This window comes from Nicotiana attenuata, chromosome 7, assembly GCF_001879085.1.
Source record: "Nicotiana attenuata strain UT chromosome 7, NIATTr2, whole genome shotgun sequence".
Taxonomy (NCBI): domain Eukaryota; kingdom Viridiplantae; phylum Streptophyta; class Magnoliopsida; order Solanales; family Solanaceae; genus Nicotiana; species Nicotiana attenuata.
The window spans coordinates 5,328,490-5,345,580 of record NC_031995.1 but is presented as its reverse complement, the minus strand read 5'-3'; the positions used below and the strand labels follow the sequence as shown (position 1 = coordinate 5,345,580).

At 38.9% G+C, this 17,091-nt stretch overlaps 2 protein-coding genes across 3 annotated transcripts; one reads left to right on the top strand and one right to left on the bottom strand.

Annotated features, from left to right (window-relative positions):
- On the bottom strand, positions 3,792-4,595 carry LOC109230391 (RNA-directed DNA polymerase homolog; the record flags this gene model as incomplete). The annotated part of the gene is made up of 1 exon (XM_019395898.1): positions 3,792-4,595. A coding segment is annotated over exon 1 (768 nt), but the record flags the coding sequence as incomplete, so codon positions are not given.
- Positions 12,374-16,035, top strand: LOC109228594. 2 transcript variants are annotated; one of them, XM_019393741.1, is made up of 3 exons: positions 12,374-12,648; positions 12,977-13,040; positions 15,423-16,035. In XM_019393741.1, exons 1-3 carry the CDS (start codon positions 12,548-12,550, stop codon positions 15,720-15,722), a joined length of 465 nt encoding a protein of 154 aa, XP_019249286.1. In that variant the 5' UTR covers positions 12,374-12,547; the 3' UTR covers positions 15,723-16,035. The 2 variants fall into 2 exon arrangements, 1 of the variants encoding a protein (XP_019249286.1); XR_002068404.1 differs by having other exon boundaries at positions 12,378-12,648; positions 15,512-15,598.

Below are 17,091 nucleotides of genomic sequence, written 5' to 3'. Positions count from 1 at the left end.
GTCATCTTCAGTAGCAACTTCCACAGCTCCGGATGGAAACACTTCAACCACGCGAAATGGTCCAGACCACCTTGACTTTAGCTTACCCGGGAATAACCGCAGTCTTGAGTTATAAAGCAATACCCTGTCCCCAGGTTTGAAATTTCGTTCAATGATGTTCTGATCGTGAAGCTTCTTCATTCTCTCTTTATATAGCCTTGTGCTCTCAAAAGCAAGATACCGGAACTCCTCTAGCTCATGTAATTCAGTGACTCTCGACGTGCCCGCAGCTTCCAAGTCTAAATTCAGCTGTTTCAGTGCCCACCATGCTTTATGTTCAAGTTCTACAGGTAGGTGACAGGCCTTCCCAAACACCAACTTATATGGTGACATACCAATTGGTGTCTTGAAAGCTGTCCTGTAGGCCCATAGTGCATCATCTAGCTTCCTTGACCAGTCAGTTCTTGTAGCATTTACAGTTTTTGTCAATACGCTCTTGATCTCTCTGTTGGACACCTCAACCTGTCCACTGGTCTGTGGGTGGTACGGAGTGGCCACCTTGTGGCGCACATCATATTTAGCCAACAACTTCTCGAAGGCCCAGTTGCAGAAATGAGTACCTCCGTCGCTGATAATTGCACGCGGTGTCCCAAAGCGGGTGAATATGTTCTTCTTTAGAAACCCGACTACCACCTTAGCATCATTGGTGGGTAATGCTGCAGCTTCCACCCACTTGGACACATAGTCTACAGCAACAAGAATGTATTTATTGCCATAGGAGCTGACAAAGGGACCCATAAAATCTATCCCCCAAACATCAAACACTTCCACCTCTTGAACTGGGTTCATGGGCATCTCGTGACACCGGGAAATGTTCCCGGTGCGTTGACATTCATTACAGCCCTTGACCCATAAGTGAGCATCCTTGAACACCGTTGGCCAGAAAAATCCGGCCTCTAGCACCTTAGCTGCTGTCCTGATTCCTCCAAAGTGACCGCCATACGCCGAAGCGTGACAAGCCTGCAAGACAGAAGATTGTTCGATCTCGGGGACGCATCTCCGGATCATGTTATCAAGGCATATTCTAAACAAATAGGGCTCATCCCAGTAATACCATTGGCTTTCACGAAAGAATCTCTTCCTCTGGACCGATGACAGGTCGTGAGGAANTATTGTAATGTGTGATTCAGTTGGTCGACCGGTGTAATTAAATGTGGACTGTAATTAGGACTTTAAAAATGACTTGTACTGTCACCTTGGATTTCCAGTTTGTAGTAGTTGTTGAGATCTATAATCGTATATAACTGCATCACTTGAACTAGTGGGCTGTAGTATTATAGCAGGGCAAGTAGCAGTCGTCGAGATTTGAAATAATGGGACTATTGTATGACTTGTGTTAATGAGACTGATGAGTCGATTCGAGTATATTTTAGATTCGTATGAGCTTTGTTTTTGCATTAGTGTCATCTCAATTCAACACGGAATTCAAAGTAGGTATTAATCAAGTGCGAATCTGATTAGGTATTATATTATAACTCTGTTAATTTACCAGCACGTCCAAGTAGCAGTAGTAGTTGTCATTAAGCCTCATGAATGTGTAATAAAGCTGTGTTTGTGATAGCCTCAATTTAGTTTGATTTCTGTATGCATCCCAGTAGCCAAAACGTGGTAAAAGCCAAAAGGGTTGGGATTAAATCGTTGGTAGTGTAATGGTATTCTGCCGATGGGTCCAAAGACAAGACAAATGGCTGTTTCGGTTTGCTAATAAATCGAAGTCAACTTGGATTGGGCTTTTGATAACGTATGGTTTAGCCCTGATCCAGTGTTGCATGTTTTCCATATTGGGCCTGTACAAGGGCCACGCTGGGGAAGTCCGTTCAAGCAATGAGGCTGCCTGTATAAAGTACCAAACTCAAAGTCAATTCTGGACATAATAGGATATTGAAACTACTAATTGGTTAGGACCTTTTTTTTTATTTATAGAGGACAATAAAAAAAAAAGAGAAAAAGAAAAAATCCTAGTTCACTTTAGGATATCTTTTTACAAATTACAATGAGATGAGCCTTGCCAAATAGAACAAACCAATTACGGGGCCCTCGATAGATGCTATATAAAATGCTTAGAACTCGGGCGGACCATTTAGCGAATTTCATGGTCTTCTCCAAATATAATAAACTCGTAGTTGCTTTAGGCACGAATTTTAATAATATTACCTTCCTAAAAGTGGGTGCACATTTATGTGACCCGAATCCAAATCCCAACGAAGTCGAAATGCGTCAAAAGCCACGGGTGCACTGGTGTAACGTGGTTCGAGGTACATTTTCACGACGTTGCAATTCTTATTAAAAAGACATAAAGTAAAAGCGGTTAAAATAAAAGGCACATAGGTTAGAATATGTTTTAAAATCAGATAAAAGCAAATACAACAGTTGAGCGACCGTGCTAGAACCACGGAATCCGGGAGTGCCTAATACCTTCTCCCGGGTTAACAGAATTCCTTACTCGGAGTTCTGGTTCGCGGACTGTTAACAGAGTCATAATTTCCTCGGATCGGGATTCAACCGGTGACTTGGGACACCATTAATCTCCTAAGTGGCGACTCTGAATATTAATAATAAATCCCGTTCCGACTGTCCTTTAATTGGAAAAACTCCTTTACACCCTCACAGGTGTAGAAAAAAGGAGGTGTGACACCGACCACCACCTTAGCATCATTGGTGGGTAATGCTGCAGCTTCCACCCACTTGGACACGTAGTCTACAGCAACAAGAATGTATTTATTGCCATAGGAGCTGACGAAGGGACCCATGAAATCTATCCCCCAAACATCAAACACTTCCACCTCTTGAACTGGGTTCATGGGCATCTCGTGACGCCGGGAAATGTTCACGGTGCATTGACATTCATTACAGCCCTTGACCCACAAGTGAGCATCCTTGAACACCGTTGGCCAGAAAAATCCGGCCTCTAGCACCTTAGCTGCTGTCCTAATTCCTCCAAAGTGACCACCATACGCCGAAGCGTGACAAGCCTGCAAGACAGAAGATTGTTCGATCTCGGGGACGCATCTCCGGATCATGTTATCAAGGCATATTCTAAACAAGTAGGGCTCATCCCAGTAATACAATTGGCTTTCACGAAAGAATCTCTTCCTCTGGACCGATGACAGGTCGTGAGGAACAATACCACTGGCCAGGTAATTAGCATAGTCTGCATACCAAGGCACTTCCTGATGAGTGGTTGCGAGCAGCTGCTCATCTGGAAAAGTTTCCAGAACTTCCTCAACTTCTACTACATTTTCAGCTCCTTCAAGTCGTGATAGGTGATCAGCGACTTGATTTTCAGTGCCCTTGCGGTCACGAATTTCAAGATCAAACTCTTGCAGTAGCAACACCCAACAAATCAGGCGTGGCTTAGAGTCCTTCTTTTCTATTAAGTATCTAAGAGCTGCATGGTCAGTGTATACGATTACCTTGGATCCTATCAGATAGGACTGGAACTTGTCAAAAGCAAATACCACAGCTAGCATCTCCTTTTCTGTCACTGTGTAGTTCAACTGGGCTCCGCTCAGCGTCCTACTAGCATAGTAGATTGGGTGCATCAATTTGTCCTTCCGCTGGCCCAGCACTGCCCCCACCGCATAGTCACTAGCATCACACATTAATTCGAACGGTTGCTCCCAGTTTGGGGCAACGATTATGGGTGCTGTGACCAGCCTTTGCTTCAACTCCTCAAAAGCTACCCTGCAATCATCAGAAAATACAAAAGGGTGATCTTTCTCTAACAACTTACAGAGAGGGTTGGCGATTTTGGAGAAGTCCTTAATGAACCTCCGGTAGAACCCGGCATGTCCAAGGAAGCTTCTTATGGCTTTGACTGAAGTTGGTGGCGGCAGCTTTGCTATGACATCAACCTTTGCTCTATCAACCTCTATTCCTTTGCTTGACACCCGGTGCCCCAAGACTATGCCTTCTTCTACCATGAAATGGCACTTTTCCCAATTCAGAACCAAGTTAGTCTCGATGCACCGTTTCAGCACACGCGTCAGATTCACTAGGCATTCCTCAAATGAATTCCCCACCACTGAGAAGTCATCCACGAACACCTCCATTATATCTTCTACCATGTCAGTGAATATGGCCATCATGCACCGTTGGAATGTGGCGGGTGCATTGCATAGGCCAAAGGGCATTCTCCTGAAGGCATAAATTCCGTATGGGCATGTGAAGGAGGTCTTTTCTCTATCCTCAGGGGCAATGGAGATCTTATTGTACCCTGAGTAACCATCCAAGAAGCAAAAGTGTGACCTCCCTGCCAATCTATCCAGCATTTGATCACTGAAGGGAAGTGGGAAGTGGTCTTTCCTGGTGGCTAGATTCAACTTTCTGTAATCCATGCAAATTCTCCAGCCTGTGACGGTTCTTGTTGAGATAAGTTCATTGTTGTCATTCTTCACCACCGTCATGCCACCCTTTTTAGGCACACATTGAATTGGGATAACCCGGCTACTGTCAGAAATTGGGAAAATGATTCCCGCATCCAACCACTTTATCACTTCCTTCTTCACCACCTCCTTCATATTTGGGTTCAGCCTCCTCTGATGTTCCCTTGAAGGTTTGTGCCCCTCTTCCAGCAGAATCTTATGCATGCAATAGGCGGGGTTGATCCCCTTGATGTCTGCCATGGTCCACCCAATGGCAGTTTTGCACTCCTTTAGTACCTGTATAAGCTGCTGAACCTGCACATCGAACAAACCAGATGAGATAATAACAGGTAATGTGGAGTTGGGACCCAGATACTCATACCTGAGGTGGGCTGGTAATGGCTTTAGTTCCAGCTTAGGTGGTTCTTCAATGGATGGCTTTGCTGGAGGGGTCTCTCTCTTTTCTAAGTGTAAAGGCTCAAACTCTAAATTTCTGTCCCAGAACCCTTTACCTTCCAATGCCAACACCCATTCCGCCAAATCCTCACCATTCACTTCATCCAAATTTGTCAAGCATGCAGTAAGGGGATCCTCAACCGTCCATGCCTCATCATCAGACTCTACAATTACATCCACTGCATCAATAAGAGAACAATTTGTGAACTCACTTGGTCGCCTCATCGATTTCTGCACATTGAATATAATTTCTTCATCATTGAGCCTCATCTTGAGCTCCCCAGTCTCGCAATCAATCAAGGCTCTCCCCGTGGCCAAGAATGGTCGTCCTAAGATTATAGGAATTTCTTCATCCACTTTGCAATCCAAGATTACAAAATCTGCAGGGAACACGAATTTCCCCACCTGAATAAGCACATCATCAAGGATACCAAATGGACGCTTCACAGTCCTGTCGACCAGCTGCAACAACATAGAGGTAGGTCTAGCTCTCCCAATGCCCAACCTCTTATAAATAACCAGGGGCATAAGATTAATGCTGGCCCCTAAATCACAAAGTGCCTTAGCAAAGGCATAGTTCCCAATAGTGCATGGGATTGTAAAACTACCTGGATCAGATAGCTTTTCAGCAACAAGTCTAGATACCACTGCACTACAGGTTTGAGTAAGTGTCACTGTGGATAAGTCTTGAAAGTCAAACTTCCGAGACATCAAGTCCTTCATCATTTTAGCGTATCCTGGCATCTCCTTTAGAGCTTCTATCAGTGGAATGTTTACCTGGATTTGTTTGAGCATCTCCAAGAACTTTTTATACTGCTCCTCCTTTTGATGCTTGGCCAACCTTTGTGGAAATGGTGCAGGAGGTCTTTTCTTCCCAATCACTTGAGATTTCTCTTTCTCAGCTACTGTTTCAACTACTGGCTCAGCTACTGTCTCAGTCTCTTGCTGCATATTCTTTTCTTCAGGTGCGGGCTGGACTGTTACCTCTGTCAATCCCGTAGACTCATCCAGCTCAATGGGTACTGGAATGAGTGTCTCAGCCTGTATGTTTTCTCGAGCTCTCTCTTGCTCAACATCTAGATCCCTACCATTCCGGAGACTCACCACCATCAGCTGCTTTGGGCCCTGATCTTTTGGATTGATTTGGGTATCTGCAGGTAATGTCCCTTGAGGACGATTGTTAAGTGACATTGAAATCTGGCCCACTTGTACCTCAATATTTTTGATAGCTGCATCATGTGCATCCACCCTTTCATTTATCTTAGCATTGGACCCAATAACCTGCTGCATCATTGCTTCAAGTCTTGCAAACCCGTCTTCCTGTCTTCCACCCTGCTGTTGCTGAGGTGGGTGGTACCCTTGCTGCTGATTGTTGTACCCCTGTGGTCTAGGATACGGTGCCATGTTGTTGGGGGGTCTCATGCCTCCCATGTTTCCGGCGTTATACTGTGGCTGCGGTGGCCTGTACTGCTGCTGAGTCTGCTGACCCCAGTTCTGATTACCTTGCCTCTGACCCCCATAGTTAGCCACATAGTTCATATCTTCAGGGTGCTGATGATGATGATCATGCTCTGTATTCCAAGGATTACCAATTGGCTGGCTAATGCAAGATGTGCACAAGCCCCCATTGGTAGTGTCTACTATATGAACCTGTTGCTTCTGCCCTGATTCCTCCACCTTTTTGGTGAGGATGCTCATTTGCGTCAAAAGAGTCGCCATGTTTTCAGCCATTGTATTAGAAGGATCAAGAGGCACTGAGTGCACCACTGGAGTGATAGGTGCATTCCTAGATGTCCAACCCGAATTCTGCGCCATCTTGTCGAGCAAATTCTGACCTTCTCTCCAAGTCTTGCTCAAGAATGCCCCACCAGCAGAGGCATCAACGATATTCTTCATGCTGTCTGACAGTCCCATGTAAAACCGTTGTCCCAACATCTGTTCTGGAACACCATGGTGGGGACACATAACCAACATTCCTTTAAACCTGCCCCATGTCTCGTGTAGTGTCTCCATTGGTTTCTGTTTGAAACTCACAATCTCATCAATTTGTTGAGCAGTTTTGTTGGGCGGATGGAACTTGTTGTGAAATTGCTTGACCAACTCATCCCAAGTTTCTATAGAGTTTATGGGGAGCGAGTTTAGCCAAACCTGAGCAGCTCCTGTCACCGAGAATGGAAACAATAATAGCCTGATTGCTTCCGGAGTCACGTTGGGTTGCCTTTGAGTTTTGCATATAGACAGGAAGTTCTTCAAGTGCTGCTGAGGATCTTCTGTTTGTGTCCCAGAAAAGAGTCCCTTGTTCTGCAACAAGTGTAGCATGTTATTTGTGATCTGGAACGATTCAGCTTGTATTGCGGGCACAACAATGGCAGTGGCCAAATTGTCAGCTGTGGGTTGTGCCCAGTCATATAGTGCACCCTCAGGCACAGGAGGTGCCAATTGCTCATTCCTGACGTTCCCGTTGGGATCGTTTATGTCGCCCATGTCAATTTCGAATTGGTGTTTTTGTTGGGGTTGTTGAAGTCTTTTGTTGGCATGATTCAATGCCCGGAATGTCTTCTCGGGGTCTGAGAGTCCTTCAAGTAGTTCTCCAGTCCTCGTAGAATTTCTAGGCATACACCTGCGCACCCAGATCAACAACCATCAAATTTTCAATGAAAAAGTTGGTAGAGAGAAGACTGACTACAATAAGAATCCTTGTATTTCTGTCAATGGCAATTGATAATTCCGTTAACTCCCCGGCAACGGCGCCAAAATTTGATCACGCCCAACTATGCCTTATAAAAAGGACTCTGCGGACGTTGCAAATATAACCCGAGTATTACGCCCAGGGTCGAATCCACAGAGAGTTAACCTATCAACCACTATCTTCAGACCCACTAATTCTTCAGAATCGGCTTCCCAAATATTCAAATCTCAGTTGAGTGTTCTTTAACAACTAGCTTGCAAGTAACTAAATGGCTGTAAACTAAATTAATAAGGTTGTAAACAATTATGAGGAAAAGCTAAGGCAATGATTTCCCCTATTGATGAAATCCCTTCTGTTTATGCTCATACAAATTTACCCACACATCTCTATCAATCATGAACGCTAATCTTACCGCAAATCTCTCCCGAGTAACCACAGTAATCTACTATTGCACTCTCCCGAGATACACTAGCTTACTTTATTTAGCACAATTCACTTTAGATTACACCCAAGGCTTCGTTATCCCTAATCCCGCCTTTAAACCCGCAATTATAGATTCCTCTAATAATCTAGGAGTGGTGTTGTTCAACAATACCCCAAATATGCACTCTTTTCCAAGTTATGCACACTAAATAGGCACAGCTAATTGAGGATCCTGTCAATTAACTACAACGAACACGAAGTTGAACAAATAGAGATTAAACTAGCAATTTGTATTAACATAAACAAGAAGTTTATCACCCAATAGGTTCCATCAAAACCTTAGACAAGGAATTTAGCTACTCATGGCTATGGGAAAATAGACTAAGATTGAATTCATCATAAAAATCAAAAGAAAAAAAGAAAGATGTTTAGAGTATTCTCTCACAATGGTTTTCCTTGCTAAGAAACCTTAAAAATCAATACATGCCTCTCTTGGGCGAAGTCTAATGTTTTAAATAGGGTTTAGGTCTAAAAATCCCGTAATTGACACTTTGGTCCCTGAAGTTTCTGCGCCTGCCGAGGTTCTGCCGCGGTTTCTCTGAACTTCTGCAGCTGTCTCCCACCGCGGTTCTGCCGCGGTCGCGGTGGAACCACGGTGGACCCAGTGCTCTGAATCTTCGGCCTGTTTTGCATGGTTCATTTGGGAAATTTCACAGTTGGCCTCTTTTTCATCAATTTTGACTCCAAAACTGCTCCTTAGCCTTCCTTATACATATATCACCGGCAAATCATGAAAAGCACTAATAAGAGCATTTTGTCATCACTTTTAGCATTAAAACTACACAAGAAGGTGATTATTTAAGGTGTGATTATAGTCAAATTCACCTATTATCAATAACCACCTCATTTATTCCTACATACCCCTATTGTAGCTCTCTCCTTATTTTTCACCCATAAATATTTAATTTAATTAATAAAAAAGAATCATATGCAAACAAAAATCAGTTTCCCATTTTTAGTGTAACCATTGATCAAGACACTCAGTCAAAACTCATTCGTGCCTTCTTCCATAACTAATACTTCTCCGATTTTTTTTTTTTAGTTTTGTATATCTTCAAGTTTACACATACGTATCACAACTACAAAACGCAAAAACAGACGCGAGAAACCTAAAATCCATCTCCTTTAATGATAATCTTGTTTAAATTTCGATTATGATTTTGTAAGAAATTTGGAGTGGGTATTGTTTGAACTTATTAGAAATAGTCTAAGTAGGGTTGTATTCAAAGTTTGAAGTTATTTGCTGGAGATTTGGACCAGTTTAATACAAGAATTGCAAGTGAAAATCGTACAAAAATGTCGTCAAAGATGTTTATACACTATTATACAAAGAAGTACATTATTTATATAGTTGTATAAAAGTGTATAAAGATGTATAATCAGAGAGTGAAAATATTCTTGATACACTACGTATATATGTGTATAAGAAGAAGAAGAAGAAGAAGAAGAAGAAGAAGAAGAAGAAGAAGAAGAAGAAGAAGAAGAAGAAGAAGAAGAAGAAGAAGAAGAAGAAGAAGAAGAAAAAAATGCGAGAAATTCACCAAATACCTGTAAATAATGTATCAACCTTGTATATAATAGTGTATAAGTGGTGTTTATACACTATTATACACTATTTATACAATATTATACATTATTATACAAATGAATCCTATCAGTGGAGCTTCACGTGTTCTTCTTCTTCCTTGGGCATCCTCTGAAATTTAACTCAAATATAGCCTAAATCTACTCCAAATCACTTGAAATTTAAGTTTTGAACTCATCTTGATGATTCCAATGAATTGGGACAACACCCATTCCAAACAACTAACAAATTGAAAAACTCAAATTCTAAAATTGAATCTTCGAACCACCTGTAATGGTGGCTTTTATTTTTCAAATCCTTAGTTAACCATTGGAATCCGAAAAAGAATTAAAGGAGAATAACAATAGTAGAGAAATTTTGTGGTGCAAATGCTGACACAGGAAGAAGAAGAAGAACGAAGAAAAAAGAGGAACGAAGAAAAAAAGGGATGGGCTAACTGGTGAAAAGTAATTGAGAAATTTTCACAAACCACTATTGTTTAGTGGTTATTAGTTGTAGCTACCATTTACTATATTACTTCCTATAGCTATATTTTTAGTTTTGCTAGAGTGTATTCGATGTATTTAAGTTACTGTATTCATGAATACAATAGCAAAACTCGGCGTGAAACAGGGGAGTACAGCTAGGCAATTATTGTATTCGACTGTATTCACGATGTGTATTTGTGAATACAGTAACGTAAATAGCATAACTCGTGGTCTATTCAGCTGTTTTAAACGGGAAGTGAATCAATTAACATAAATAGACTCCTAATATAACTCAACAAACTCAATTATAAATTTGAATACATAAAAATATCTGAATACATAAATTATATTAATTTAAAAAAACATATGAATACATTCATGGAATATAGCGAGACAGTGAATACAATGAAATACATGGAATACAGCGAGATACATTAAAATACAATGAAAAAAAAGACAATGAATACAATGAAATACATAGAATACAGCGAGATACATTGAAATACAATGAAAAAAAAGGTAACACACTCTTCAAGTTGCTCAGCCCCAAACTCTATCGTCTTTGTTCAAGAATAACTCTAATATGGTCTCGTCGATAGCAGATTTCGAACCTCCATTGTCATCCCCAATTTACCCTATGTCAGATTTCGACATTGATACGAAAGAGGATTGGCATTAATGGAGAGAAAGTGGAGAAATAGAAGGCAACTTTCCTACTAGTAAAAAAGAGGGGAGAGTTTAATCTTTTTCTTTTTACAGGTTTAAAATTCTTTCACCAATGAAAGAGGATTTATTAGCATAGTCGTTATTTTCGTTCAGCCCCAATTTACCTTTTAATAGCAGATTTCAAACCTCCATCTTTTTCTCTATGGCTTAATTTCGACATTGATCCAGAGCCCCAGGCCACTGACAATGAAAATTTCGTTCGACGATGAGATGAATTAGTGGAGAATCATGGTTGTATTCATGGAGAAAGACTGGCGTTGAGAGAGAGAGATGGTGGAGAAAAATCTGAAAGAATGAGAGAGAAAAATAATACGAAGCGTATTTTTTGGCTTAAGGATAGGAGGTGACCATAAATAGATATTTGGCTATAAAAATCAAAAGGTAGCTATGGAATATAATTTTTTAAAAGAGTATTTATTTAAATAAATAAGGTATCAACCTTTGCTACAGGAGGTAAAAATTCTAAAGTAATTTTCAGGTTATGTACAACATGAGCTACACTGAGTAAGTGCTTCAAACGTGGGCTATTTTCTGATGGATTGTTGGGCCAAGTGACAAGGGATGTAATTCACCCTAGCAATAATATATATATATATANACCTTTCGCACAACCATTAAGGAAATACGAACTCCTAGAGAAAAAAAAAATGTATTCACTAAATTAACCTTAATTAATTGTTACCTTGACACATTGGAATATGTAAATAAGGGCAATTTTTGGAAAAGTAAGATTAATTCCTTTTTGATTATGTAAATGGACACTTATTTTGGGCCAAATTAAAATGGTAAAATGGACACTTATTATGGACGGGAGAGAATACTAGTTAAGGTATTTGGCTAAGTGTTTAGAAGACAATTGTTTGTGAAGAGTAAGTTGTTTGGCCAAACTTCTAAAATCTATTCATTTTGAAAAATATTTTTTGATAGAAGTATTCTCGAAAAAGTACTTTTTTAGAGTAGCAATTTATGTTTGGCGAAATCAATTTAAAAGTACTTTTATCAATATTAGAACAACAATTTATGCTTAGCAAAAGTACCCAAAAAAAAAGGTGCTTATTGGAAAAAAAATTAACTTTTGAAAAATAACTTTTATACTACTCAAAAATACTTATTTTTCCTTTTCTAAAAGTTTAATCAAACACCCAAATTCTCTAAAATAAGTACTTTATTATAAATTAAAATATTATGGGCTTCGCAGAAGACTAAACAGGCTATTTGAGTTCAAATAGCTATTGATCTACTATATTTATAATCTATAATTTTATTTTCCATTATATGTACATGATTTGATCTTAAAGTAACCCGTTTAAAAAAGAATGATACATTTTTATATTTACAAATAATTTAAATTTAAATTTTTACTTGATTTATTTTAATAAAAGAAATTTACAGTCACTTGATTTCTTTTCTACTACTCAAAAATTATATAGCTCCATAAAACTTTTACCTTTTATTTTTTAAAACCACAAGTTTAGAAAGAATTTATTTTTTCCTTAAAGTTATTAAACCAAAAAGAATCAATTAATGTAAGGCCATATTTACCAAAAACGGGACGGAGGTAAATATAAGACTACAAATATGGAAGGAAACGTATATTCATCTTAGCAAAATAGGCATTTGCCAAAATTGTAGGAACAGCTTTTTTCTTTCTTTTTCCGGCCACCTTCAAGAGGTGATGGGGGTTTTCCGTTGCCTTGGTGTGGACTGAATTATTGGGGTTGTAGCCGATTCACGACCAATGAATTGCGGCAGCGGCACTAATCCAATGGGTTCGCTCATTTGTCCCAAACCTCGTCGGCTTGGGGATCCCATTAGCCATTCTAGCTGCATTCCACTAAGGTAATTACTCCCTCTTCGCGCACTAATAATAAATGAAGTGCATAATTTATCATAATACCCATATAAATTGATACATGTTTTATTGGATTTGAGAAAATGATTTGAAATGAGTAATAACTACTCTGGTTAAAACAGGAAAAAATTTTGTCTTCTCTTTATATGCATAAATTTCCAAGTAAAAGTGTATACACGCCAAGTAAAAGTGAACGGAGGGAGTATTTCTAATCCTTGTTAATCCCAATTTTTCAAGATTTTAATGACCCATTAATGTTGATGATCTTCTCTTTAATGGGTCTTTTTTTTTCTTCCGGTTTTGGTGGTTGAAAAGAAAAATAGCTGAGCCATTTGTTTCAAAAGGTGGAGCAGAACTTATTGATCTTATTCTCAAAGAGGTACGTTTCTATTCACATTAGATTTTTTTTTTTTTTTTTTGGTAACCGAGAAATAGTGAGGGCTTCAAAACTCAGTGGATAATGGACTCGCTCCTTTACTCTTTTTTTTGTTTACTTTGTATTTCTTCTTTATGGACAGTGGCGGATCCAACATTTTAAGGTATGCTCACTATTAATTAATTAGTGCTGGGAGGAGTCGGATTGATATGGACGGATTGAATACATTTTAGACAACACGTATAAAATTTTCGAACCACTCATATTTAATACAGATAAAACATAGATTGAGTGACGAAAAATATTAATATCCATATTTTCTTGAATATTATTGTGATGATTCCATACCACAGATAGGCTATTAAATTTGGTGGTGGTAAATTGAATATATTTTCTTTTTGTGCCATGATGAACTAAATGAATTGAAGAAAGAGAAATCGGCAAAGTTAAGAACAAAAGGGAAAGCCATATAAAAGGGAAACGAAAAAAAAGTCAAAGAGTGCACTACAAACTCCGGATCATGCCCAGGGCGCATACTTAGAGTCCATTAACCAGTAGCACCCACCAGTCTGTTTGAGCAATGGGTGCTCGCCTAAATATATATTTATTTCATGCGAAATTGTCTATAAAATTATATGTTCATTACGATGGGCAATGGGTGCTTGAGCACCACAATTCTCTATGTGGATCCGCCCATGTTTATGGATGAATGTTGTCAAAACAAAGTGCTCAAAAAGGAAAGATTTTTGAATAAGGGGGTCGTGGTAGATTGATGGTCAATGTAGAAATAGTCTCGACTGAATCGTTCAATATTGAATCCGCCATGACGTGCACGCCTTTAGATTCAACATGATATAGGGCGCTAAGTTGATTGATTAGAACTATATTGTTTTTACTAGGGGCGGAGCTAGTAGCTCGGTTACGGGTCAGGACAAATCCAGTAGCTTTTGTTCAGACAGCTTATTTGTGTTAAAAAATTCATTAAATATGTACAAATATCAAATTTACAACCCAGTTATTAATAATTAAAGTCATCTTTCTAAAATTCAAGACCCATAAGATTGAAATTCTGACTACGCCTTTGGTTTTTACAAGAATTGACATTACTACTCGGGGATGAAACTTATCATTTATAGCTTTTCTGCAGGCAATTATGTCAACATTTTGTTTTTTGTCAAAGCTTCAGAATCTAAAGCAATGTATACATGACCGGTCTTTACATGATAAATGTTGCACACTGTGTGAATTGGTTGGCGTCGCATGAATCTTTATAATCGCAAATATCTTGGACTTTTGCTATTGTGAAAAGCATCCTCATCGGAGAGTGTAGAATTAAAAACTACATAAGGCAAGAAGTATCTTTGATGCTTAAGTGATTTTAAGGTGTAAAGGTAATCAGTGGACAGAAAATATTCAATCCATAGGAGTAGGTAGTATGGGTTTTCATGAGACAAATTGAAAGTTGAGGGTAGTTGAGAGTCCAATCAAATGATAATTGGCATAACTGCAATGTCCCTGTCTTTGTGTCTCTCCATTCCTTGATACATGTCAATATTCTATCAGCCAGCTAAGCCTGGCCTCATTGGTCCATACTTTTTTTTTCTTACTTTATAATCCTTTTAACTTTCTTATTATGGAGCTCTTTTGAGAATCCTAAATTTGCCTTAACGAAATATTTCTAAAAGGAGCCTTATGGAAACACAATTATGGTTTTGTAGATATTCTTAAAGAAGCATAATTCTAAAAGGAGCCTTAGGGCGTACAGTGATTAATCCCATGCCACATATTCTTGAGTAGGCCGGACGAATAGAAAAATAGAAAGGTCAATAGATGTTCAGTTCAAGTCATTTTTTTAGCTTGCATCAATTGCAGAAGGTAGAAGAATTGTATTTGCTGGTTATTTGTTCTTTTCTGTGTCGTCTAATGTTATTCTGGAAATGCAAGTTTGCGAGATGCACTTAACTAATATGACCTATGTAGTGATATGATGCTATCTTTAGCAGATTGGTTTACTTCATTTGGACTGTATTCTTTTTACTGTTCTAGTGATCATATTCGACTGTCAATTTACCTGTGTGACTTATGTACATGTATAGCTGTTCCGTATGTTAATGCATTTCAAAATGCAGCAGCGCGACTAGCCTATTAGGTGCGGGTTTGGCCGAATTCAGTTACTTTTGCCTAAACACTGTATTTGTATTAGGAAATTCATTAAATATGTATAAATATTCAATTGCGAACCTAGTAACTAAGACGAGCTATAGGTTCCGTTGCAAGTTCGAAATCTATAAACTTCAAATATTGGATGTGCCTCTATCTAATTGTGCTGACTATGTAAGAACAAGATTATAAAACATTCCACTGATTCAACCTGCCATTTCTTAGAATGATCTTCATGATGGTGTAGCTGCAACACAACACACATCTGATTTGTCGTCATCCCCTCCTTTCTTCTCTGGTTCACCGCCTTGCAGGGCTATGAATCCATTAATCCATGATGCTCGCTTTACAAATGAAAAACAACCCTGTTTTTCATCATTACCAAGTACATCTACTTCAGCTTCATCTTCTCCATCATCAATTTGTAAAGGAAGGTGTTCAATGGCAAGACTTGGGCAAACTCAATCATCAAATAGAGTAGAGGGTTTTGACTGCCAAAACTCCCGCATGGCTGCTATGGCTTAAAAATCTTCCTTACTGAGAAGTATATAAAGTCGGCAGCTCAACAATGTATATAGAATATCTAGAAAAGAAGAGAAGATTTTGGAGATATTAGCGATTTGTTAGAGGGGAAAAGTTCTGGTTTTTCGTTAATATTATTGTGCAACGATGTGGCTGTTGCACATTTATTTGAAATAAGGTGGTTGAGAGTTAGTTTTGTTTTGTGCTGTCACTCTCGACTGATTTTGGTGCCACAAATTTTTGACAATTTCAAAACCTGCAATATTGTATATATGTGAAATTTGGAATAGGGAGTGGTGATTGAGTTTCTTTTTCTTTTTCCGAGAGTATCCTTTATCTTGTGGTTTCTATGTGAACCTATTTCCTTTTTGGTCCATTCCAAAAAGAATGACCCATTTCTAAATTTGGAAACAATTTAGTTTAAACTTCCAATTTTGCCCTTAATGAGAAGTTTTTCTAACCACACAAATACTCTGGACCCTTTTTTTACTTGTATAGGACTGCAAATTCTAAAAGTCTTCGTTTTTTCTTAAACTCCGTGTCCAGTCAAACATGTTCACATAAATTGAAACGGAGGGAGTAGTTATGTAAGAATGTTCACACAAGTTGGAGGATTCCACTTATCTAACATCACTTTTTGAAGTAAGGTACATACTTTAGTCATATAGATAGTTACAATAGTTAGAACACAGCCAAATTTCTTGGAAGAGTTGATGTCATGAAGTTGGAAGTATTCTATAGATATAATGATGTGAGAACCTTTAACCAAACTTGTATTGTGACTTAAGTATTTGCAAGTGAAATGATGATCATACACCCAAAAAATGAAATCTTATCCTTTATGTCTCCAGTTTCTACAAGGCAGCCCATACAAATGAAGCACAATAACTTTTTGGGAAGTGAAGGAATGATTGAATAACTTTGATATTGTAGAAGTGGTTGGGATGAGGGTGAATGTGTGGACCATTTGCATTTAGGATTGCAGATATTATCTAAAATAAAACTCATATACGCCACAAGAATGTGAAACAACAAAATTTACAAACAAAGCACCAAATCATAATTATTAGGTCTCATAACTTGGTAGGAATCCAAAAACATACACCGAATAGAAAGCAGGAAACATAAACAGTTTTTAGTGGGAAGAATAAAAAAAAAGAAAGCTAAGTAACATTTCAAACAAACTGGCCCTAAAGTCAGACAATAGGGTAAGTTGTCCTAATATGAAACTTAGTAGCCTTCTGGCTTGTAGGCAATGAAACTGATGCACTGCACTTGACGCACGTTGTCGAATCCAATAATACGGATCCAGGCTTGTGGGTATGCCTTCTTCGCCTCTTCCACCTCAGCCACACTTGGGCGGCATCAGTGC

Coding starts and splice junctions, on each gene's coding strand:
- LOC109228594 (XM_019393741.1), top strand. CDS start 12,548: ATGAATTGCGGCAGCGGCACTAATCCAATGGGTTCGCTCATTTGTCCC. Junction 12,649..12,976: donor TCTAGCTGCATTCCACTAAG/GTAATTACTCCC, acceptor GTGGTTGAAAAG/AAAAATAGCTGAGCCATTTG. Junction 13,041..15,422: donor TTGATCTTATTCTCAAAGAG/GTACGTTTCTAT, acceptor GCCATTTCTTAG/AATGATCTTCATGATGGTGT.